Source organism: Caretta caretta, chromosome 1 (genome assembly GCF_965140235.1).
Source record: "Caretta caretta isolate rCarCar2 chromosome 1, rCarCar1.hap1, whole genome shotgun sequence".
Taxonomy (NCBI): Eukaryota; Metazoa; Chordata; order Testudines; family Cheloniidae; genus Caretta; species Caretta caretta.
In genome coordinates, this window is record NC_134206.1 from 316,742,759 (window position 1) to 316,767,345 (window position 24,587).

A 24,587-nucleotide genomic window follows, 5' to 3' on the forward strand; every position below is an offset into this window, starting at 1 on the left:
CCTTCCAGATCACAGAACTGCAAGCAGAAATGTATCCCAAAACCCTTTGGCCCATGTTGTCTTCAGGACCCGAATCCATGGTACCTTTACGAGAGCATTACGATGGGATCTGTAGCAAGTTTTGGTGTTTCATGAACCATTGCAGGTCTTTTTCCTGCTATGGCCAAATGCCTACAAGATGGACCAGGCAAAGGTGGGACTTATCATCAGCTTTCTAACTGGCAAGGTCCCCTGTGTTAGAGCAGGAGCACCACAGACTGGCTAACTGGCACACCTTCCTGGGGGCCTTTGCAACAATCTTCAGTGACCCACACTGAGCTTGCACCACAGAGGTAGTCTTACAGAGATTCCACCAGATCTCTCAGTCAGCTGCAAGGTCTGTAGCCCACTTCCAACACCTGGTGGCAGATACAGCTTGGAATGGGCCAACCAAACTACACCAATTCCATCATGGTCCCAAAAAGATGAGCTTGCCAGCGTAGAGCCCCTGGGGGATCTAGATACATTTATTGAGCTATCCTCCAAATTGACACTTGACTTAGCGAATGGTGACTCGAGAGGAAAGGGATTTCACCTGGTGTCCAGGCGCCACCCACATGACACAGACCCAGCTGGACCCTTCCAAATGGGAAGCTGATGGTGAAAGAACTTGTGTTTCTATTGTGGTGTCCCCAGTCACATGGGATCCATTTGTTCTGTGAAGTCTCCAGACTGCGTGGTTCTGACCATGCCCAGCCTTGGTAAGGGAGTCAAGCCTGGGCAACACTGGGAAAAGTCCACTGACTTCCTTCCAGCAACCCATTCTGGATCCCTCGCCCCTGCACCTACAAGTCCAGTTACAACTTTGGATCCAGGATTCCAGACACGTACCGCCCCCAGTGAGCCCTGATTGGCTCTGGGGCAAGCAGCAACTTCATGGATGCTACCGTGGCTCAAGTACATGGCCTACCCATTCAGCCTAAGACCACCCCTTTGGAAACAGGAAGAGATGCTTGGGAACAGAGTAGGCCTCCTTGCTACTATGGTCAACTGTCACACTACCTGCAAAATACCAAGAGTTTTCAGATATATTCAAAAAACAAAATTACAGACACACTACCCCTCACCAGGAATATAACTGCCCGATAGACTTATAGTCTGGGGCCAAGATTCCATTTGGCCAAATATATTTCATGTTAGAACCTGGATTAGCCGCCGTTAAGGACTACATCCACAGGGACCTGGAGAAAGTTTTCACCAGGTCTTCCACACCCCTGTTTTCTTTGTGCCAAAAAAAAAAAAAAAAAAGACAGCTCCATAAGACTCTGTGTGGAGTACCTTCCCTAAAAAAAAATCGCAGTGTGGAACTGATGTCCCCTACCCCTGATCCCAGAGCTCCTGGATTGGGAGCCCAGATATTCATGAATTTAGACCTCAGAGAGGCGTACAATCTAATCATAATATAGTCAGGAGGTAAATGGAATACCACTTTTTACACTCTCTGTTGCCACTTCAAATATCAGATGATGCCTTTTGGACCTACTAATGTGCTTGCTACATTTCAGCAATTAATTAATGAAATATGCTATATCATTCTGTGGTCACCTACTTGGATGACTTCCTAATACACTCTAAAGACCAGTCTATACATGGCCAACACTGGCTTTGTGCTAAGCTGGAGAAATGTGTCATAAACCAGCCAACTGTGGAATTATTAGGCTGCATTCTGTCTGCTGTGGAAGTTCACATGGATCCCTGAAAGGCAGAAGTGGTTCACTACTGGGCAACACAGCAAACCACTTGAGAAATTCAGTGCTTAGTTGGGTTGGCGAATCTCTATAGACGGTTTACACAGGACTATTCCTGAAGCCTGGCCCCTATAACGTCTTGGCTGCGAAAACCAGCTAAGTTCACTTGGATGCCAGAAGCCCAAGAATCCTTTGATCATCGGAATGTGGCATTCATCTCCACATCCAGCCTTACACATCCCTACCCAAGTCATCTGTTCATCCTGGAAACTGATGCTTCCAGCGTTGCCATTGGGGTAGCGCGGTCCCAGAGACAGGACCTCAACCAAGGAGTTTATCCCTGTGCATACTGTTCCGGCAAGCTCACTCCTGCCGAGTGCAATTATGAAATTTTGGACAAGGAGCAACTTGCCATCAAAGCGGCTTTTGAGGCCTGGAGGCATTATCTAGAAGGAGCTAGACACCCAGTTCAGATGTTTGCTAATCACAAAAATCTAGAATACCTGTGTTCTGCTAAAGCCCTAACCCAACGACAGGTAGGCTGGGCTCTCTTTTTCTAGGTTCAGTTTTATTATTAACTACCACCCTGACTCCCACAACAGTAAGGCAGACCATTTGTCCCGTAAAGAGAATATGCCAACAATCCTAAAGGACCTGAAGAAGAGCCTCCTTGCAGCCTGAAACCAGATCACTTCCCCAAGGATCCCCATCATCTGATTTTATTCACAACCATATATTATGCACTACCAAATGACCCCTTAACCCAGATACTCCAAACTTGTAACATGAAACCCTGAGGTAAATTCACACAAAGGGATGGACTCCTCCTCATTCCTGAGCACATCCATAGGCGCCGAGGCTCCGGGGCTGGAGCACCCACAGGGAAAAATTAGTGGGTGCTCTGCACTCACCAGCAGCCAAACTCCCCACCCTGCCCCCCAGCCTAGCCTCACCTCACCTCCACCTTCACCTCCTCCCTTGAGCGTGCCGAGTCCCCACTCCTCTGCCTACCTTCCAGCACTTGCCGCTGCAAAACAGCTGTTTTGCAGCGTAACAAGCTCCAGGAGGGATGGGGGAGGAGCGGGAAAGCAGCGCGCTCACAGGAGGAGGCAGGGAAGAGGCAGGGCAAGGGTGGGGACTTGGGGAAGGAGTCAAATAGGGGCAGGGAGAGGGTGGAGTTGGGGCGGGGACTTTGGGGACGGGGTTGGAATGGGGGTGGGGCAGGGGTGGAGTTGTGGTGGGGCCGGGGACAAAGGAGGGTCAAGCACCCACCGGCGCCAGCAGAAGTTGGCACCTATGGGCACAGCTATGTCCTTGAGGTATGCCACTGTTCGGAGGTCTTATGCATTTGCCATGATATCCCTTGGGCTGGACATTTTGGCCAGGCAAAGACCACTTGCATGGCATGCTGGTTGTTTTGGTGGTCAATACTGTGGTGTGACATTCAGCCTTACAGCAGGGCTTGGGATATCTGCATTTGTGCCAAAGTTCCCCAAACTAAATTCTCTGGGATGTTAATATCGCTGAGACCCCCTTGAGGCCTTGGGCTAACATTACAATGGACTTCATTGTAGAATTACCAGAATCTGAGGTTTCAGAGTAGCAGCCTTGTTAGTCTGTAGGGACACCACACCATACTGACAATAGTGGATCAATCAATGAAGATGGTGCATTTCATTCCCTGTGCACATCTTCCCACTGCGAGGATACTGCTTATCTCCTCTCCTCATCACACGTGTTCTGCCTCTGTGGCCTCCTGGATTACATCACCTCAGACCAGGGTTCTCAGTTTGTGTCTTGGTTTTGGTGGGAGGTGTTCTGCCTCCTAGAGGTATGTTTCGATGCATCAACCGCCTATCATCCACAAACTGATGGTCACTCAAACAGTGGACCAGGTATTGGAACAGTATTTGTGATGCTTCACACACTACCACTAAAATGACTCGGCCTCACTGATTCCATAAGTTTTCACCCCACGCTTCCCACACCGCCCACAGTTCCTGCAACTTCATATCTGGTTTGTCAAATCCAGCAAACACATGAAGAGTTGAAACAAAACGTAAATGCAGCCAAGACAGCATACAAACATCATGCTGATCATCACTAAACCCTACATTTGCAGTAAGACAAAAAGTATGGCTATCAGCCAAACCCCTCAAGACAGGCAGACCATACATAAGTTGGAGCACCCGTACCTGATCTGCAGGCACATCAACCCAGTAACCTTCAATCTTTGACTTCCCCGCTATCTTGAGGTTCATCCTATATTCCGTGTCTCCTTCCTTAAAACTTTCTCTGACAATCACTTTCCTGAATGAAAACAACCTCCCTCTCCACCACTGCAAGTTAAAGGCCAAGAAGAGTACCTTGTCCACGAGAGCCTAGATTCCCAGATATGAAGTGGGAATATATGGTACCTCATTGACTGGGAAGGGTACGGGCTGGAAGGGCTGGTTCCCAGGGCTGCTTATTATGTGTATGCTCCCACAAAAGTCATATCCTTCCTCAGGGCCCATCTGGCCAAGCCTGGTCCTTTGGTGCCCTGACACTGCCCCAGGAGAGGAGGTATTGAACCCAGGCCTGCCAGTCCTTTACTGCTGCACCATGGCGGTGCACTGAACTGCAACCTTTGACCAACAACCTGAGTGCTAAAAACCTACAGACCCACAGCAGCCATATCCCAGGCCCCGGATTAGATGGACAGGCAGCACTTTTAGTGGATACCTGGACTATATAAAGACCCCAACAGGAAGAGAAAGCTGTCTGAGCAACAGACCATTGCCCACTGGTTGCCACCTAGACTGCCTTGCTTGTTGCCATGCCTGACCATGCCTTTTTGCTGCCGTGCCTGACCTTGCCTCCCTAACCCCATGACCTGGCCCCTTGGACTGGATCTTCCAGCTACTGCCCCCTGAAAGAACTCCAACCATTGCCCCAAACTGCCTCTGATACCCATCAGCATCCTAGCTACCCGACCATTCATGCACACTTGTCTACTACTCTGGACTGCCCCCTAACTCACCTTGCCCATTGGGTATTACACCCAAATGCAAAATTCCAGTCCTGGGTTTCACACCAGTTCACAGAAATGTTTCATTTAAACTTCCAATTTCTCCCATCTTTCTGCTGTTCCTTTGTGCAGAGTTCAACTGATTTCTTCATCTCAGGACTGAGAGTGCACTACAGGGTGAATGTCAACAGCAGTGGTTTCTCTGGCATAAAAGGCTAAAAAAGTAAGCTCACAATATGAACTGGGTTTTTCAGCCAAATTCAGCTCTTTGGCAAACTTTTCACTGCAGCTGTAGTTTTACTGACAGCAATGATATTTATATTTTAAAATGACAAGAAAATGTTTTTTTCAGAGGGGTTTTTTTGGTTCAGAGCTCTTTTTACAGATAATAAAAAATACAAATTAACTTGTCCAAAGAATTAAATCAGTTGCATTCAGTGGCTGGGTAATAAGATTTATCCTTCCTGGACCTTACTATTGAAATCTTTTATACAAAGATATACTGTTTAGGGCACACGTATTCCTTATTACTCATTATTTACTTTATATTTAAAAAGTTGAAAGCTATCTGATCATGGTTTTGAAGGACAGGTGTGGTATTTATTTTTTATGTCTAATGATACGACCTTGTCACTGAAATTATATACATATCGCCGTGTGATACCATTTCATTGTGTATTGTCAAATATACACATCTTTGGCTAATTTTGGAAAAAGTAACCTGCAAAGGATTATTTTTAAAAATTGTGCCTGTGCCCCTTTTTGCAGCTCAATAACGTATAAAAAAGGCTTTTCCTACTACACTCATCATCTTATTTCTGGATTTGAGTTATTTATTTTGCACATCTATTGAGTATAAATTGATGTAACTTACACTTCTTCACCACTTACACCAGCATTGAAATAACTACTTACATGGACCAATATTATTATAATTAATAATACTTAGCACTTGTATAGAATTATAAATAGCAAAGGCAGGTTGTCAAGGTTCTTTCCCCACTCTGAACTCTAGGGTACAGATGTGGGGACCTGCATGAAAAAAACCCTAAGATTATTTTTACCAGCTTAGGTTAAAACTTCCCTAAGGTACAAACTATTTTACCTTTTGCCCTTGGACTTTATTGCTGCCACCACCAAGCGTCTAACAAATATATAACAGGGAAAGAGCCCTCTTGGAAACATCTTTCCCCCCACAATCCTCCCAAGCCCTACACCCCCTTTCCTGGGGAAGGCTTGATAAAAATCCTCACCAATTTGCATAGGTGAACACAGACCCAAACCCTTGGATCTTAAGAACAAGGAAAAAGCAATCAGGTTCTTCAAAGAAGAATTTTAACTGAAGAAAAAAAAGAATCACCTCTGTAAAATCAGGATGGTAAATACCTTACAGGGTAATCAGATTCAAACCATAGAGAATCCTTCTAGGCAAAACCTTAAGTTCCAAAAAGACACAAAAACAGGAATATACATTCCATTCAGCACAGCTTATTTTATCAGCCATTTAAACAAAACAGAATCTAACGCATATCTAGCTAGATTACTTACTAAGTTCTAAGACTCCATTCCTTTTCTGTTCCTGGCAAAACAACACACAGAGAAAACCTTTGTTTCTTCCCCCCCCAGCTTTGAAAGTATCTTGTCTCCTCATTGGTCATTTTGGTCAGGTGCCAGCGAGGTTATCTTTAGTTTCTTAAACCTTTACAGGTGAAAGGGTTTTTCCTCTGGCCAGAAGGGATTTTAAAGGTGTTTGCCCTTCCCTTTATATTTATGACACAGGTACATTAGAGTGTTAAGCAAATACACAGAAGTATGTCTTGCAATGGATGTAAACAAAGTCCACGAAGGAGGGTTTAGCTGTCTTGTACGGAGCCTAATGTGTAAGCAGTAGAAAGCTCCCCATGAATGCCAAAGTAAAAATCTGAGAACAGTGAAGCATTGCAAATGCATGTTTCTCACTAACAATTCAGAATTTGCTAGGAAGGCATGACTGAATTACCAAGGGTATATGAGCTAGTTACACAATTCTGAAATAATGTATTATTTCACAAAAAGTAACTCCTCCAGAGACAAAGGTAATGTAATTACACAGTGATTTGTGTTAATGTTACAGCTTTGCCCCCTCATAAATGTGATACTCCTGGGGAAATTCTGTACCCAAAAATTAAAAATTCTGCACACAATATTTTAAAATTCTGCAAAATTCTGCATATTTAATTTGTCAAAATAACACACTATAATCACTCCAGTTTCAATTATTTTGGTAATTTGTTTCAAAATACCTGTCAACAAGGACATCAACAATACAGAAAACAGCCAGAAAGATTCCTCCAGGACTGGAGAGTTAAAGAAAGCCCTACAATAACCCAGTTCCAGAGCTCAGACACCTGCACCCCCATCCCCCCAAAGCTGAGCTGCGGGGCACCATCCAGCCAGATACCCACATCCCCTTTTCCCCAGAGCCCAGCCATGGGGCACCCTGCAGACACCTGCACCCCCTACCCCAAATAGTCTAGCCATGGGGGAGTGCCCAGACATGAGCACCCACCTCCTCATGAAGCCCAGCTGTGGGGCAGCCCCTAGATAGCAGCACCTCCCTCCCCACAAACCCCAGCGATGGGGCACCTCCCAGATGCCAACACCCCCCACCCCACAAAGCCCAGGTGCAGGGCAGCCCACAGACCCCAGCACCTGCCTGCCCACAGATCCCAGCTGCGGGGCACCCCCAGATGCTGGTACCCCCCTCCCTACAGATCCCAGCTGTGGGGCACCCCCCAGACACCAGCACCCCCCCACAGAGCCAAGCCATGGGGCACCCCCCAGATGCCAATACTCCCTGCCCCACAAACCCAGTTGTGGGGCAGCCCCCAGATGCCAGCACCCCCCTCCCCACAGAGCCCAGCCACAGGGCACCTCCCAGACACCAGCACTAACCACCCCACAGAACCCAGCCGTGGGGCAGTCCCCAGCCCAGACACCAGCACCCCATGAGTCTTTACCACCCCAACTTCTTTACTGCCCTGTGGGGAGACATGGTGTAGGGCGTCTCTGCCCTTCCTCACCCTTTGCCAGAGCTGAGTGGGTCTCCCAGGCCCTCTTCCATCCCCGGGAGAATGAGGATCAAAGAGCGTGCAGCCTCCAGCCTGGCCAGGCTGGGCACTCCGTTCACTGTGAGCTGGCCTCTGCAGAGTCCAGTGTCCCTAGTGCCGGCCAGAAATTCTGCAGGGGAAACAGGGAATTCTGAAAAATTCTGCATTGCACAGTGGCGCAGAATTCCCCTAGAAGTGATGTGTAGGTGACTAGTGCAACACTTCAAATGAATCCAAACTCTCAGTGAATTAGGATTTGATGGAAATACTCAAAAGATGACTTTTATTATTTTGTATAATGGGAGTGGCCAAAGGCACTACTGTGAGCCATGCCAGTTTACATCAGGTGCTGTCAATGGAGTTATGCTGCTTTACACCATTTGAGGATCAGGCCCAGTGTTGTCACTAACACTAGTGGAAGTAAGAGCAGACTCAGGTTCATGGCCTACTAAATAAGCCTATGGCACTTCAGGGTTAAAATAATATCTCTAGCACCAGATCATCAAGATAATAGTTTTCACTTTTTATTTTCTGATTTGCATCTCTAAATCAGTGATAGACACTTGGGACTTGGTTCACACAGGTATCCACTCTAATGTAACTCTGTTGATCTGAGTGGATTTATTCCTTATTTGCAATGGTGAAAAGGAAAGGAAAATCAGGCTCTTGATGTCCATTTACAAGGACTTACAATGTGCTGATAGGATTTGTTTTTGGCATAACTTGTTTTAAAACATTTATACAGGGATGACCAACTGATATCACAGACTCAGAGCTTCCACTTTCAAGGGCATAACATCGGCACAGTGAAAACAAAAGCAATTTTCAAAAATGTAGCCAAAGGAGTTGAATCCGAAGTTTATTCTTCTCCCACCCACCCTGGTGTAATTCAGGAACAACTACTGAAATTAATGAAGCTCCTCCTCTTTAAACCTGTTAAGGTGAATGTGCTGAATCCAGGTATCGTCCTCTTGCCCAAGCCATGTGCAATTCCTGACATCCAGTGCCATCCACTTTTGAGCATGACTGGTTTGCTGAGGGGCTCTGTGCAGCAGGGAGCATTCAGTCACCTTGCACCATCACAGCTTTCACTCAGCTGAGCTTTCTGTTGCTGCAGATCTTGAAGTCTGAGATGAACCTGTCCCATTGTATGTCAGTTATGAGGAGTCACTCAATATTTTGTACACATAAAATATTGAATCACATAGCAATTAAGAAACAAAATCATATTGTGAACCACTGAATTAAGTACATCTTTCACAGCCAAGAAGTAACTGAATACAGTTCTGTCTGAATACAATAGGAGTTATTCTGATTTACCATTAGATGGCACACATCTAGTAGGAAATGTGAATAAACAGAATTCCAGGATACTAGGTGAAAGGTTAAGTAATACTTTTGTAACATAATACACGCACACTGAAGAATTCTATTAATACTTGTTTTGACTTTAAATTGCTAGGTTATTCTGCCTAAAGAATCTAAAGCTCTGTACACTGATTTTTTTTCTCGATAATGTGAAATAAGATTGTGCGCTAAATGTAGTACAATGATTGTTTATACCATCCTGCAGCTATAGGTATTAATCCTGCATTCCTTTCCCAATCCTTATTCAAAGTCTTCTCTGTCTCGTTTAAGAGGAAAGAATAATTACACAACTAATAAAGCAATATCTGCAGTCTACTATGAAAAAGCTTAATGAGTAACAAAAGCATTTCAAATCACTAATGGAATTTCTTTTCCTGTCAAAATAGAATTGCTCTTAATCTGTAAATACCTTAAAACAACACAACATACCAATATATTAAATTTATTGGATGTATAATAAAGAAAATGTGATTACTGAAATAGGCCTCCAAGCTAAATAGTTAATTTTCTTATTTATGCTTCCAAGGATACTGGAAAGCCATTATGACAGATTCTTTACACATATTTTTAGAGGTCCTTACAGAAAAACTAAGGTGAGTTACTGATGCTACAGGAAGTGGTTATTAGTGTTCACTATCAAATTTTAGTACAAATTTGTTCACCTGGGCTAAACAAGCTCTTTCAAGTTAGAGTTTCATGTATGTATGAAATGCAAATTTTCAGTAGTAATATAATACATTGTATTTACATGATACAGCGAAGCACATTCTAGAAATCTGAAAAGAGGCAAATATGAGCTGGAAATTAGCTGCAGTAAATATCTGTGGGAGTTAAATTGTGAATAGATAAGGGGTAAATAGAGCCAGATCCACCAACACTTTGCCACACTTCCTTAACAGACTTTCTTCCATCTCAGCCAGTGCCACTGTCACACTTGGTACTCTTTTAGTCCTCTTCCTCGCCCCACATCAGAATAGTTCTTGTCCGTCTTCCACTCCTGCATCCTTGATCTTCTTGCCAGCCCAAACCCACACCAAAGGTGGGTGACAGGCCACCAGTAATCAGCTGTGTGTTGCATTCCATCTGCTGCACTGTCTCTGACTCATCATGGACTTCCAAGTTCCACACAGTCACAGATCTTGGCCTTTATCCACGTCAGAGCTAAATAATTCAAGTGATAATTTAACGAAGTGGTTCTGCTGTATGTTATCTGAACTGAACACTTTCGATATTTCACTTTGAAAGGGAGAGAGGAGAGACTGTATATGCAGAACGTCTGTTAAGTGAAGGACATTTTCAATGACACAGGAATTTTTGGGGATAAACAGATTGTGGAGGGATGGAAGAAAAATGGAAATTGGAGATACCTGATGATCTTTTAAAAGCTTCCCAATCCATGTTTTGTATTAATAATTCCTACCAGTGAAATACGGTAAACAATCAGCACCACTCCTGCGTTATCCGACAGTTCCTCTCTGTCTAAAATGTTACCTTTTCCTCTATTCAAGATGGGTAAGAACCGTGGCAATCCAATTTGGATGCATAGATTCATAGATTTCCAGGCCAGAAGGGACGATCTCATCTGACCTCCTGCATAACCCGGGCCACAGAATTTCCCCCAAATAGTTCCTATAGCATATATTTTAGAGAAACTATCCAATCTTGATTTTAAAATTGCCAGTAATGGAGACTCTATCAGGAGCCATGGTAATTTGTTCTAATGATTAATTACCCTCATTGTTAAATATGTATACATTATTTTTGGTCTGAATTTGTCTAGCTTCAACTTCCAGCCGTTGGACCCTGTTGCACCTTTCTGTGCTAGATTCAAGAGCCCATTATCAAATATTTTTTCCCCACGTAGGTACTTACAGATTGTAATTACGTCACCCCTTAAGCTTCTATTTGTTAAGGTAAACGGATTGAGCTCCTTGAGTCTATCATTCTTATGGCTCCTTTCTGAACCCTTTCCAATTTTTCAACATCCTGTTTGAATTGTGGGCACCAGCCATGGTTACACTGGTGCTGAACACAGAGGTAAAATAACCTGCCTATTTCTACTCGAGATTCCCCTCTTCATGCATCCAAGGTTCATATTGGCCCTTTTAACCATAGAATTATACTGGGACAGCTTATTATCCACCATGACCCCCAAATTGTTTTCAGAGTCACTGGATCCTAAGATAGTCCTCCATCCTGTACATATGGCCTACATTCTTTGCTCCAAAATGTACACATTTAGCTCTATTAAAAGATGTTTGCTTGCACCAGTGATATTCAGGGGTCTGACTTTCACACTGATTCATTCATACTGTGATTTTAAAATATAGTATAAGAATGAGGAGCGTATTACACACACACTGCTGCATACATTTATAATAGAGCTGGGTGGGAAGTGGAATTTCCATCCCATGGGAATTTTCACGTTTCAAAAAAAAAAAAAAATATTGTTCCATTTTGGAAGGTAAAGTCAGAAATGTAAAATTTTCTGTGGATCAGAAATTTTCAAAAAAATCTGCTTTGGAAAAAATGAAAAGGAATGCTTTTTAAAATTCTGGTAACACCTCCCTGGCTCTGCAGCAGTTTGCCTAGCAGGCTGGCCAGAAGCTAGAACTCTGGGATTCCAGAGTCTGCCGAGGAGCCTGGAATCCCAGGGAGCCCTGGCTCTGTGACAGCCCACCCGGTGAGCTGCTAGGGAGCCTGGGAGCTCTGTACTGTGTGTCCCTTTTTAAATTTTAGGCTAATCCTGGGAAGTGTCAATGTTCACTGGCTCCATATTGGCTGAGCCTGAGCTATAATCCCCCAATATGTGCACTTCACGCCAGTAAAAATTATCATGATGAGAATAAAAGCAGAAATAAAATAATGTAACACCCTTCCCCCAACACCCCGTCAACCCATCTAATATATACATGAAATTGAAGCAGCTGCTGTCAGCCTTGTGTGGCCAAGGAATTGTACTGGGGACACAGATGAGCAGAGAGCTCTTTTAATGGTGAGTAAAGCTTTTTCTGATGCAATCCCACCTTTTGATCTCAAATGTCAGATCACACAAACCAAGCAAAGCAGGACTTGAACAGTCGTTGAATGGGAGGCCTCAGAGAAAAGAAAGGGTGCTGCAAGGATGTGGTATTGATGATTCAGTAGGTGGCATTGTTCCACTTGATTCAGTACTGAACCAGCTGCCTCAGCCTGATGTTAGGGGGTGCCATTAGGAGTTGAGGCCAACTTTCAGATGAGATGGAAATCCGATCCACTTGTGCAAAGTGGGTAAAGATCCCATGGTAAGAGTGAGCTGTTAGCCTGGTAAACTGGCCAAATTTTAACATAGGTAATTACATTTGGCTTAATTAGATTCCCACCCCCTCACTTTAGCTACTTAGTGTGCTTCTCTTTCTGCCCTGAACTAATATGTGGTGCTGCTGAATGCTCCTGAGCTGTGGCCACATTTCATTCTACTGGGCTTGCATTTCAATGGTGAATGAAACTGCTCCTGTATGAAACTGCTTTTCATCCGCGCAAGGGAATGAGACGTTCTCTATAAAGAGAAATATTGATTTAAAAATATTATTCATTTCTACTTGTGTTCCTTTTCTTTAAACAAACTTGCGTTACACATAATGACAACATTAATTTCACGGAGAGATTTTTGGCCAGTCGTTAGTGTGTAAGGCTCACCCTCAGAAGCCTTCATTTTCCTCTTTTCTTATTTTCCTTGGCATCATCCTCCTCTGCATTTTTCAAGTTCTGGTACATCAGTAAAACGAAAAGGAGTACTTGTGGCACCTTAGAGACTAACCAATTTATTTGAGCATGAGCTTTCGTGAGCTACAGCTCACTTCATCGGATGCATACTGTGGAAATGAGCTGTAGCTCACGAAAGCTCATGCTCAAATAAATTGGTTAGTCTCTAAGGTGCCACAAGTACTCCTTTTCTTTTTGCGAATACAGACTAACACGGCTGTTACACTGAAACCTGGTACATCAGTGTCCACAGTAAATTTCATTGATTATAACACTAGTGCACATTTTCTTGCAACTAAAACTCTATTGTTGAAGCTGCATGGGTTTGCTCAAAGATGCAAAACCACCTAGTACCTAGACCCTTAGGATTTCTGCCTAAGATGGCCACGTTGAAGGCACATTTCATTAGTAAGTCACAACTTATTAGAAAATACAGATACTCATGTTTGTTTCTGACTTGGAATTACCCAGTGATTCCCACATAATTTTTTTCTGTAATACTGTAAAACAATTTTATTGAATATTTTAGGGATAGATCCTAAGCAACTGTACATTCTCATAGCTCCATCGAAGTCATTGAAGACATGGCAATTTACACTAGTGAGGGGTCTTCCCCCTTACTTTCTATTCAATCTGCAAAATTAGGATTTAAAAAAAATTAATAAATTAGTAGAACTGGTTGTGAACATTAAAATGATTTTCAATGGAAAATGCAGTTTCCACATAACTGAATTTTCAGCAGGAAAATTTTTATTTTGCTGAAATATTTCAATTTTTCTGTTGGGAAAATCGAGCCTATTTTTTTCCAGGTTGGTTTGACATGAATCAAAACATTTCTTCGTCAAACCAAATTGAAATGTTTTGAGTTCATTCAGCATTAATCTATGTCCTCCTGAGTCATCCTGGTGCCTGAGGGGAACTGTAGTTCGGATGCCTTGTGTCTCCATTCTCCACTGTGGGCTGGGCTGTCTGGATGGACTATGTAACGCATAATACTGTGGTCGAACTGTTGCAGTGCATGGTGGAATATGTAGTCTAGCTGGGGAGCCTAGCCAATAGAGGAATATGTAGTCTAGCTGGGGAGCCTACCCAATAGAGGAATATGTAGTCTAGCTGGGGAGCCTAGCCAGTAGAGGAATATGTAGTCTAGCTGGGCAGCCTAGCCAGTAGAGGAATATGTAGTCTAGCTGGGGAGCCTACCCAATAGAGGAATATGTCGTCTAGCTGGGGAGCCTACCCAATAGAGGAATATGTAGTCTAGCTGGGGAGCCTAGCCAGTAGAGGAATATGTAGTCTATCTGGGGAGCCTAGCCAATAGAGGAATATGTAGTCTAGCTGGGGAGCCTAGCCAATAGAGGAATATGTAGTCTAGCTGGGGAGCCTAGCCAGTAGAGGAATATGTAGTCTAGCTGGGGAGCCTAGCCAGTAGAGGAATATGTAGTCTAGCTGGGGAGCCTAGCCAATAGAGGAATATGTAGTCTAGCTGGGGAGCCTAGCCAGTAGAGGAATATGTAGTCTAGCTGGGGAGCCTAGCCAGTAGAGGAATATGTAGTCTAGCTGGGGAGCCTAGCCAATAGAGGAATATGTAGTCTAGCTGGGGAGCCTAGCCAATAGAGGAATATGTAGTCTAGCTGGGGAGCCTAGCCAATAGAGGAATATGTAGTCTAGCTGGGGAGCCTAGCCAGTAGAGGAATATGTAGTCTAGCTGGGGAGCCTAGCCAATAGAGGAATATGTAGTCTAGCTGGGGAGCCTAGCCAGTAGAGGAGAATGGAGGCCAGAGGAACATGAACTAGAACTTCCTCAGCTCTCATGAGGCACCACAGGTGGCTCAGGGGGACATAAAGTCAGACTGACCTGAAACAAAATGTTTTGATTAATTTCAAAAAGTGAAATGCAACATTTCGATTTGGCAATGCCGAGACATTTCATTTCACTCAAATGTCAAAAAGGAAAAGTTTTGACATTTCTAAATAAAAAAAAATTGAGCTTTCCATTCCATGAGAAATTTTGATATTTCAATTTTTCATTCTGATTTGGGACAAAAACAAATGTTGCAATATTGGTGTCACATTCTGGGATGCAATCCAGACTAGTGAACAGTTGTCACCTCTTACCCTGTAACCCTTAAGTGCCTTAAAAGCTTTGCTATACTAGCTTTCAGCCTGGGATGCTCACAGCCAGCAACAAGCACACACTCTGTCTATGTATTGGGAAGCCTTAGTCTGATGCTGCGGATCCAGAAGCCTGCTTGCAATACCACAGACTTTGACTGGTCTCCATCAGCTTTGGTTAACAGCTTGGAATAGTGATCCCAACACACCCCCTAGTCCCAAATTTTCCCCAAACTGTGTGCTCTACAATGTCCAGCCTTCTCCTGGACCATTCAGAGAGAGAGATTAAGGTTTATTTGCTCCTTTAAAGAGACAAACCCATCTCACAGTTCATTAATTTAACTTGGGGGTAAATATACCTTCCCTTCAAGCACAACACTGCGTTGGTTTTTTGGTAAAAACAAAACAATTTTATTAACAAAAGGACATAGATTAAGTGATGCCAAGTAACCCAAAAGTAGAAATGGTTACAAGCAAATAAAAGTGAAAACACTCATCTAAGTGTCTAAAACTTAACCTAGAAGTTACAGGCTTTGTTCAAGATGTTTTTTCTCATCGATATTCCTTCTTCCCAACCATGGCTGACTTTCCCTTAGTCAGGGCCTTCCACAGAAGTACAAGGTGCTGGCTTCCCTTGTCTTCCTAGGTGAAAGATCTTTGCCTAGGCTGGTTACTCACCTATATTCGGTTCCCAGAGACTTCAACCCTTCCTTGGTGGAAAGACCCACCAGCTTGCAAGAGCTCTGACCCTTGTGTCTGTCTAGTGATGGAGGCCAAAGATGGCTTCTATCCTTGCTTCTATCTTCCAAAGTTCAGTGATCTTGTTTCAAAAGACAGGATGACATCATGCTGTTCTTGCCTTCCTGTGGATTTCCCATCCCTCTGTTGATTTGTATGTAAATGGGGCTTCAGTTGTTTTTGGTCACATCTTGCTTAATTTCATTGGAGACAGACAGCTGCTTTCCCTCCTGTCTGGGAGGGAACCTATTTTTACCTGCATTTGGTCACAGACTTTAAATCATAATATCATTATGTAGCCATATTTTCTCATGTAATGTTAATACCTGCATTTCACAATGATATTAAATCACCAGTGATTTCAGAAAAGACCTTACTTGATACACTTTACTATCACAGTAATATTGTATACAATCAGATGATTCCATTACTTTTCATTTGAGTTTCAGACCCCTGCCTTTATAATCCAGATGAAGTTTCTCTCTTTTGTGGGGGTGTAGACCCATCCTACCTTTTCTTCCACTTGATAGCTTTGTTCACCTTATATGTAAATGGACCTTCATTGTCTCTGCCTGATCTCCAGGCTGGTCAGAAAAGCAAATACACATTTTTTTTGTCTAAGACTGTGTTTATGCACTGCATGACAAACACATTTTAAATCTATAATTCTAGCCCATATCCATAACTCTTTGTACACACATCACACAAGAATATTAATGATCAGTGAGTTGCTAGTTTTCCAATCATAGAATTATAGAATATCAGGGTTGGAAGGGACCTCAGGAGGTCATCTAGTCCAACCCCCTGCTCAAAGCAGGACCAATCCCCAATTAAATCATCCCAGCCAGGGCTTTGTCAAGCCTGACCTTAAAAACTTCTAAGGAAGGAGATTCTACCACCTCCCGAGGTAACGCATTCCAGTGTTTCACCACCCTCCTAGTGAAAAAGTTTTTCCTAATATCCAACCTAAACCTCCTCCACTGCAACTTGAGACCATTACTCCTTGTCCTGTCCTCTTCTACCACTGAGAATAGTCTAGAACCATCCTCTCTGGAACTACCTCTCAGGTAGTTGAAAGCAGCTATCAAATCCCCCCTCATTCTTCTCTTCCGCAGACTAAACAATCCCAGTTGCCTCAGCCTCTCCTCATAAGTCATGTGTTCCAGACCCCTAATCATTTTTGTTGCCCTTCGCTGGACTCTCTCCAATTTATCCACATCCTTCTTGTAGTGTGGGGCCCAAAACTGGACACAGTACTCCAGATGAGGCCTCACCAATGTCGAATAGATGGGGACGATCACGTCCCTCGATCTGCTGGCTAGGCCCCTACTTATACATCCCAAAATGCCATTGGCCTTCTTGGCAACAAGGGCACACTGCTGACTCATATCCAGCTTCTCGTCCACTGTCACCCCTATGTCCTTTTCCACAGAACTGCTGCCTAGCCATTCGGTCCCTAGTCTGTAGCTGTGCATTGGGTTCTTCCGTCCTAAGTGCAGGACTCTGCACTTATCCTTATTGAACCTCATCAGATTTCTTTTGGCCCAATCCTCCAATTTGTCTAGGTCCCTCTGTATCCTATCCCTGCCCACCAGCCTATCTACCACTCCTCCCAGTTTAGTATCATCTGCAAATTTTCTGAGAGTGTAATCCACACCATCCTCCAGATCATTTATGAAGATATTGAACAAAACCGGCCCCAGGACCGACCCCTGGGGCACTCTACTTGACACCGGCTGCCAACTAGACATGGAGCCATTGATCACTACTCATTGAGCGCGACAATCTAGCCAACTTTCTACCCACCTTATAGTGCATTCATCCAGCCCATACTTCCTTAACTTGCTGACAAGAATACTGTGGGAGACCGTGTCAAAAGCTTTGCTAAAGTCAAGAAACAATACATCCACTGCTTTCCCTTCATCCACAGAACCAGTAATCTCATCATAGCAGGCGATTAGATTAGTCAGGCATGACCTTCCCTTGGTGAATCCATGCTGACTGTTCCTGATCACTTTCCTCTCATGTAAGTGCTTCAGGATTGATTCTTTGAGGACCTGCTCCATGATTTTTCCGGGGACTGAGGTGAGGCTGACTGGCCTGTAGTTCCCAGGATCCTCCTTCTTCCCTTTTTAAAAGATTGGCACTACATTAGCCTTTTTCCAGTCATGCGGGACTTCCCCCGTTCGCCACGAGTTTTCAAAGATAATGGCCAATGGCTCCACAATCACAGCCGCCAATTCCTTTAGCACTCTCGGATGCAACTCATCCGGCCCCATGGACTTGTGCACGTCCAGCTTTTCTAAATAGTCCCTAACCACCTCTTTCTCCACAGAGGGCTGGCCATCTATTCCCCATGTTGTGATGCCCAGCGCAGCAGTCTGGGAGCTGTCCTTGTTCGTGAAGACAGAGGCAAAAAAAGCATTGAGTACATTAGCTTTTTCCATATTCTCTGTCACTAGGTTGCCTCCCTCATTCATTAAGGGGCCCACACTTTCCTTGGCTTTCTTCTTGTTGCCAACATACCTGAAGAAACCCTTCTTGTTACTCTTGACATCTCTCGCTAGCTGCAGCTCCAGGTGCGATTTGGCCCTCCTGATTTCATTCCTACGTGCCCGAGCAATATTTTTATACTCTTCACTGGTCATATGTCCAACCTTCCACTTCTTGTAAGCTTCTTTTTTATGTTTAAGATCTGCTAGGATTTCACCGTTAAGCCAAGCTGGTCGCCTGCCATATTTACTATTCTTTCGACACATCGGGATGGTTTGTCCCTGTAACCTCAACAGAGATTCCTTGAAATACAGTCAGCTCTCCTGGACTCCTTTCCCCTTCATGTTAGTCCCCCAGGGGATCCTACCCATCTGTTCCCTGAGGGAGTCGAAGTCTGCTTTCCTGAAGTCCAGGGTCCATATCCTGCTGCTTACCTTTCTTCCCTGTGTCAGGATCCTGAACTCAACCAACTCATGGTCACTGCCTCCCAGATTCCCGTCCACTTTTGCTTCCCCCACTAATTCTTCCCGGTCTGTGAGCAGCAGGTCAAGAAAAGCTCCCCCCCTAGTTGGCTCCTCTAGCATTTGAACCAGGAAATTGTCCCCTACGCTTTCCAAAAACTTCCTGGATTGTCTGTGCACCGCTGTATTGCTCTCCCAGCAGATATCAGGAAAATTAAAGTCACCCATGAGAACCAGGGCATGCAATCTAGTAGCTTCTGCGAGCTGCCGGAAGAAAGCCTCATCCACCTCATCCCCCTGGTCCAGTGGTCTATAGCAGACTCCCACCACTACATCACTCTTGTGATGATATCTTACATGCCACCTTTTAGATACAGATTATGACGAGAGTGTATTAGGTGTACTGAGTCTGTTAGGCCTGATAAGAGCTGCTGACACACAGAGTAGCGAACCGTAGATGGTCCTCTATGTCACAACTGGAATCCCTCCATGAGATGGAAATTCTGATTTTTGACTAGTTCTATATATTAGGCAATTGGATGGCAGTTTCTGTCTCTGTAAAAAAATGAAATCTCTTACACTTGCATTTTTATTTAATAGGAAAAGAGAAGGGGGGGATATTAATTGCAGTGCTAGTAATAATAAGATGAAAAATAAATAACGTATGCTTCACAGTAGGTATGATGATTATAGTCTCACAGATTGGAATTTAAGGGGATGTGTGGGGATAATCATGCTGTACCCCCCAAATGTAGAAGCATGGTTTTACTATGCCCTGATCTACACTAGGACTTTAGGTCGAATTTAGCAGCGTTAAATCGATGTAAACCTGCACCCGTCCACACAACGAAGCCCTTTACTTCAACTTAAAGGGCTCTTAAAATCGATTTTCTTACTCCACCCCTGACAAGTGGATTAGCGCTTAAATCGGCCTTGCCGGCTCGAATTTGGGGTACTGTGGACACAATTCAACGGTATTGGCCTCCGGGAGCTATCCCAGAGTGCTCCATTGTGACCGCTCTGGACAGCACTCTCAACTCAGATGCACTGGCCAGGTAGACAGGAAAAGAACCGCGAACTTTTGAATCTCATTTCCTGTTTGGCCAGCGTGGCAAGCTGCAGGTGACCATGCAGAGCTCATCAGCAGAGGTGACCATGATGGAGTCCCAGAATCGCAAAAGAGCTCCAGCATGGACCGAACGGGAGGTACGGGATCTGATCGCTGTTTGGGGAGAGGAATCCATGCTATCAGAACTCCGTTCCAGTTTTTGAAATGCCAAAACCTTTGTCAAAATCTCCCAGGGCATGAAGGACAGAGGCCATAACAGGGACCCGAAGCAGTGCCACGTGAAACTGAAGGAGCTGAGGCAAGCCTACCAGAAAACCAGAGAGGCGAACGGCTGCTCCGGGTCAGAGCCCCAAACATGCCGCTTCCATGATGAGCTGCATGCCATTTTAGGGGGTTCAGCCACCACTACCCCAGCCGTGTTATTTGACTCCTTCAATGGAGATGGAGGCAACACGGAAGCAGGTTTTGGGGACGAAGAAGATGATGATGATGATGATGATGAGGTTGTAGATAGCTCACAGCAAGCAAGCGGAGAAACCGGTTTTCCCAACAGCCAGGAACTGTTTCTCACCCTGGACCTGGAGCCAGTACCCCCTGAACGCACCCAAGGCTGCTTCCTGGACCCGGCAGGCGGAGAAGGGACCTCCGGTGAGTGTACCTTTTAAAATACTATACATGGTTTAAAAGCAAGCATGTGAAAGGATTACTTTGCCCTGGCATTCGCGGCTCTCCTGGATGTACTCCCAAAGCCTTTGCAAAAGGTTTCTGGGGAGGGCAGCCTTATTGTGTCCTTCATGGTAGGACACTTTACCACTCCAGGCCAGTAACACGTACTCAGGAATCATTGTACAACAAAGCATTGCAGTGTATGTTTGCTGGCGTTCAAACAACATCCGTTCTTTATCTCTCTGTGTTATCCTCAGGAGAGTGAGATATAATTCATGGTCACCTGGTTGAAATAGAGTGCTTTTCTTCAGGGGACACTCAGAGGAGCCCGTTCCTGCTGGGCTGTTTGCCTGTGGCTGAACAGAAATGTTCCCCACTGTTAGCCACGGGGAGGGGGAAGGGTTGAGGGGGTAGCCACGCGGTGGGGGGAGGCAAAATGTGACCTTGTAATGAAAGCACATGTGCTATGTATGTAATGTTAACAGCAAGTTTCAGAGTAACAGCCGTGTTAGTCTGTATTCGCAAAAAGAAAAGGAGTACTTGTGGCACCTTAGAGACTAACCAATTTATTTGAGCATGAGCTTTCGTGAGCTACAGCTCACTTCATCGGATGCATACTGTGGAAACTGCAGAAGACATTATATACACAGAGACCATGAAACAATACCTCCTCCCACCCCACTCTCCTGCTGGTAATAGCTTATCTAAAGTGATCACTCTCCTTACAGTGTGTATGGTAATCAAGTTGGGCCATTTCCAGCACAAATCCAGGTTTTCTCACGCTCCCTCCCCCCACACACAAACTCACTCTCCTGCTGGTAATAGCCCATCCAAAGTGACCACTCTCTTTACAGTGTGTATGATAATCAAGGTGGGCCACTTCCAGCACAAATCCAGGTTTTCTGACCCCCCCCCCCTTTTTTTTTTCCCAAAAACCACACACACAAAGAGTGGTCACTTTGGATGGGCTATTACCAGCAGGAGAGTGAGTTTGTGTGTGTGTGTGTGGGGGGTGGGGGGGGAGGGTGAGAAAACCTGGATTTGTGCTGGAAATGGCCCAACTTGATTATCATACACATTGTAATGAGAGTGATCACTTTAGATAAGCTATTACCAGCAGGAGAGTGGGGTGGGAGGAGGTATTGTTTCATGGTCTCTGTGTATATAATGTTTTCTGCAGTTTCCACAGTATGCATCCGATAAAGTGAGCTGTAGCTCACAAAAGCTTATGCTCAAATAAATTGGTTAGTCTCTAAGGTGCCACAACTACTCCTTTTCTTTTTGTTAACAACAAGGTTTACCCTGAAAGAGTGTAGCCACTGTTTTATAAAATGTGTCTTTTTAAATACTGCTGTCCCTTTTTTTTTCTCCAGCAGCTGCATGTGTTTCAATGACCACAGGATCTTCTCCTTCCCAGAGGCTAGTGAAGATTAGAAGGGAAAAAAAACGCACTCGAGATGAAATGTTCGCCGAGCTCATGCTGTCCTCCCGTACTGACAGAGCACAGATGAATGCGTGGAGGCAAATAATGTCAGAGTGCAGGAAAGCACAAAATGACCGGGAGGAGAGGTGGCGGGCTGAAGAGAGAAAGTGGCGGGTTGAAGAGAGTAAGTGGCGGGCTGAAGACAGGGCTGAAGCTCAAATGTGGCGGCAGTGTGATGAGAGGAGGCAGGATTCAATGCTGAGGCTGCTGGAGGACCAAACCAGTATGCTCCAGTGTATGGTTCAGCTGCAGCAAAGGCAGCTGGAGCACAGACTGCCACTACAGCCCCTGTGTAACCAACCGCCCTCCTCCCCAAGTTCCATAGCCTCCACACCCAGACGCCCAAGAACGCGGTGGGGGGGCCACCGGCCAACCAGCCACTCCGCCACAGAGGATTGCCCAAAAAAAAAAGAAGGCTGGCATTCAATAAATTTTAAAGTTGTAAACTTTTAAAGTGCTGTGTGGCATTTTCCTTCCCTCCTCCACCACCCCTTCTGGGCTACCTTGGTAGTCATCCCCCTATTTGTGTGATGAATGAATAAAGAATGCATGAATGTGAAGCAACAATGACTTTATTGCCTCTGCAAGCGGTGATCGAAGGGAGGAGGGGAGGGTGGTTAGCTTACAGGGAAGTAGAGTGAACCAAGGGGCAGGGGGTTTCATCAAGGAGAAACAAACAGAACTTTCACACCGTAGCCTGTCCAGTCACGAAACTGGTTTTCAAAGCTTCTCTGATGCGTACTGCGCCCTCCTGTGCTCTTCTAACCGCCCTGGTGTCTGGCTGCGCGTAACCAGCAGCCAGGCGATTTGCCTCAACCTCCCACCCCGCCAGAAACGTCTCCCCCTTACTCTCACAGAGATTGTGGAGCACACAGCAAGCAGTAATAACAGTGGAAATATTGGTTTCGCTGAGGTCTAAGCAAGTCAGTAAACTGCGCCAGCGCGCCTTTAAATGTCCAAATGCACATTCTACCACCTTTCTGCACTTGCTCAGCCTGTAGTTGAACAGCTCCTGACTACTGTCCAGGCTGCCTGTGTACGGCTTCATGAGCCATGGCATTAAGAGGTAGGCTGGGTCCCCAAGGATACATATAGGCATTTCAACATCCCCAACAGTTATTTTCTGGTCTGGGAATAAAGTCACTTCCTGCAGCTTTTGAAACAGACCAGAGTTCCTGAAGATGCGAGCGTCATGTACCTTTCCCGGCCATCCCACGTTGATGTTGGTGAAATGTCCCTTGTGATCCACCAGAGCTTGCAGCACTATTGAAAAGTACCCCTTGCGGTTTATGTACTTGGCGGCTTGGTGCTCTGGTGCCAAGATAGGGATATGGGTTCCGTCTATGGCCCCACCACAGTTAGGGAATCCCATTGCAGCAAAGCCATCCACTATGACCTGCACATTTCCCAGGGTCACTACCCTTGATATCAGCAGATCTTTGATTGCGTGGGCTACTTGCATCACAGCAGCCCCAACAGTAGATTTGCCCCCTCCAAATTGATTCCCAACTGACCGGTAGCTGTCTGGCATTGCAAGCTTCCACAGGGCTATCGCCCTTCGCTTCTCAACTGTGAGGGCTGCTCTCATCTTGGTATTCATGCGCTTTAGGGCAGGGGAAAGCAAGTCACAAAGTTCCATGAAAGTGCCTTTACACATGCGAAAGTTTCGCAGCCACTGGGAATCGTCCCAGACCTGCAACACTATGCGGTCCCACCAGTCTGTGCTTGTTTCCCGAGCCCAGAATCCACGTTCCACAGCATGAACCTGCCCCATTAGCACCATGATGCATGCATTGGCAGGGCCCATGCTTTCAGAGAAATCTGTGTCCATGTCCTGATCACTCACGTGACCGCGCTGACGTCGCCTCCTCGCCCGGTATCACTTTGCCAGGTTCTGGTGCTGCATATACTGCTGGATAATGCGTGTGGTGTTGAATGTGCTCCTAATTGCCAAAGTGAGCTGAGCAGCCTCCATGCTTGCCTTGGTATGGTGTCTACACAGAAAAAAGGCGCGGTACGATTGTCTGCCGTTGCTCTGACGGAGGGAGGGGGCGACTGACAACATGGCTTACAGGGTTGGCTTCAGGGAGCTAAAATCAACAAAGGGGGTGTCTTTACATCAAGGAGTATTTCAGGCAGGACTTCACGGAGGGTTCCAATAAGAAATGGTGCACCTAAGTTATTGTTCTTATTGGAACAAGGAGGTTAGCCTGGCCTCTGATTGATACATGGCTAGATTTACCTCGCTGCACCTTCTCTGTGAGTGACTACAGTGTGACCTAGAGGAATGAGTCCCCTAGACAGGGGAGGGGGGGAAGCAAATGAGTACAAAACAAATCTGGTCTATTTCTTGTTTTGATCCACTCCATCTATCTTTTACATCTTTGGCTGGCAGCAGACGGTGCAGAAGGACTGCAAGCCATCCACATCTCATGGCTTCTCGGCAGAAGATGGTACAGTACGATTGCTAGCCATCCTCATCTCTTACCTGCCCAGCAGAAGATGGTACAGTACGACTGCTAGCAATCCGTATCGCCTGCCTGCTCACCATAAGACGGTTCAATAGGACTGACTGCAAGTCTAAAGAGAATGACCTGGTCAGGTCACTCCAAATTTAGTCCCTGCGC

General features: G+C 45.2%; 1 protein-coding gene and 1 long non-coding RNA gene across 2 annotated transcripts in view; both read left to right on the plus strand.

Moving 5' to 3' along the window:
• The window catches only part of LOC142070925 (uncharacterized), a 502,201-nt gene that overhangs the window by 64,868 nt on the left and 412,746 nt on the right, over nucleotides 1–24,587 (plus strand). The gene's annotated exons all lie outside the window — the stretch shown is intronic.
• On the plus strand, nucleotides 19,895–22,505 carry LOC125630633 (uncharacterized). The gene is made up of 2 exons (XM_048836828.2): nucleotides 19,895–20,459; nucleotides 21,851–22,505. The coding sequence occupies exons 1-2, from the start codon at nucleotides 20,048–20,050 to the stop codon at nucleotides 22,411–22,413; spliced, it is 975 nt and encodes a 324-aa protein (XP_048692785.1). The 5' UTR covers nucleotides 19,895–20,047; the 3' UTR covers nucleotides 22,414–22,505.

Bases quoted from the DNA above. Each gene is read 5' to 3' on its own strand.
- LOC125630633 (XM_048836828.2), top strand. From the start codon at position 20,048: ATGAAGGACAGAGGCCATAACAGGGACCCGAAGCAGTGCCACGTGAAA. The intron at 20,460-21,850 runs GTGAGTGTACCT...TTTTTTCTCCAG, and splicing joins AGGCGGAGAAGGGACCTCCG to CAGCTGCATGTGTTTCAATG.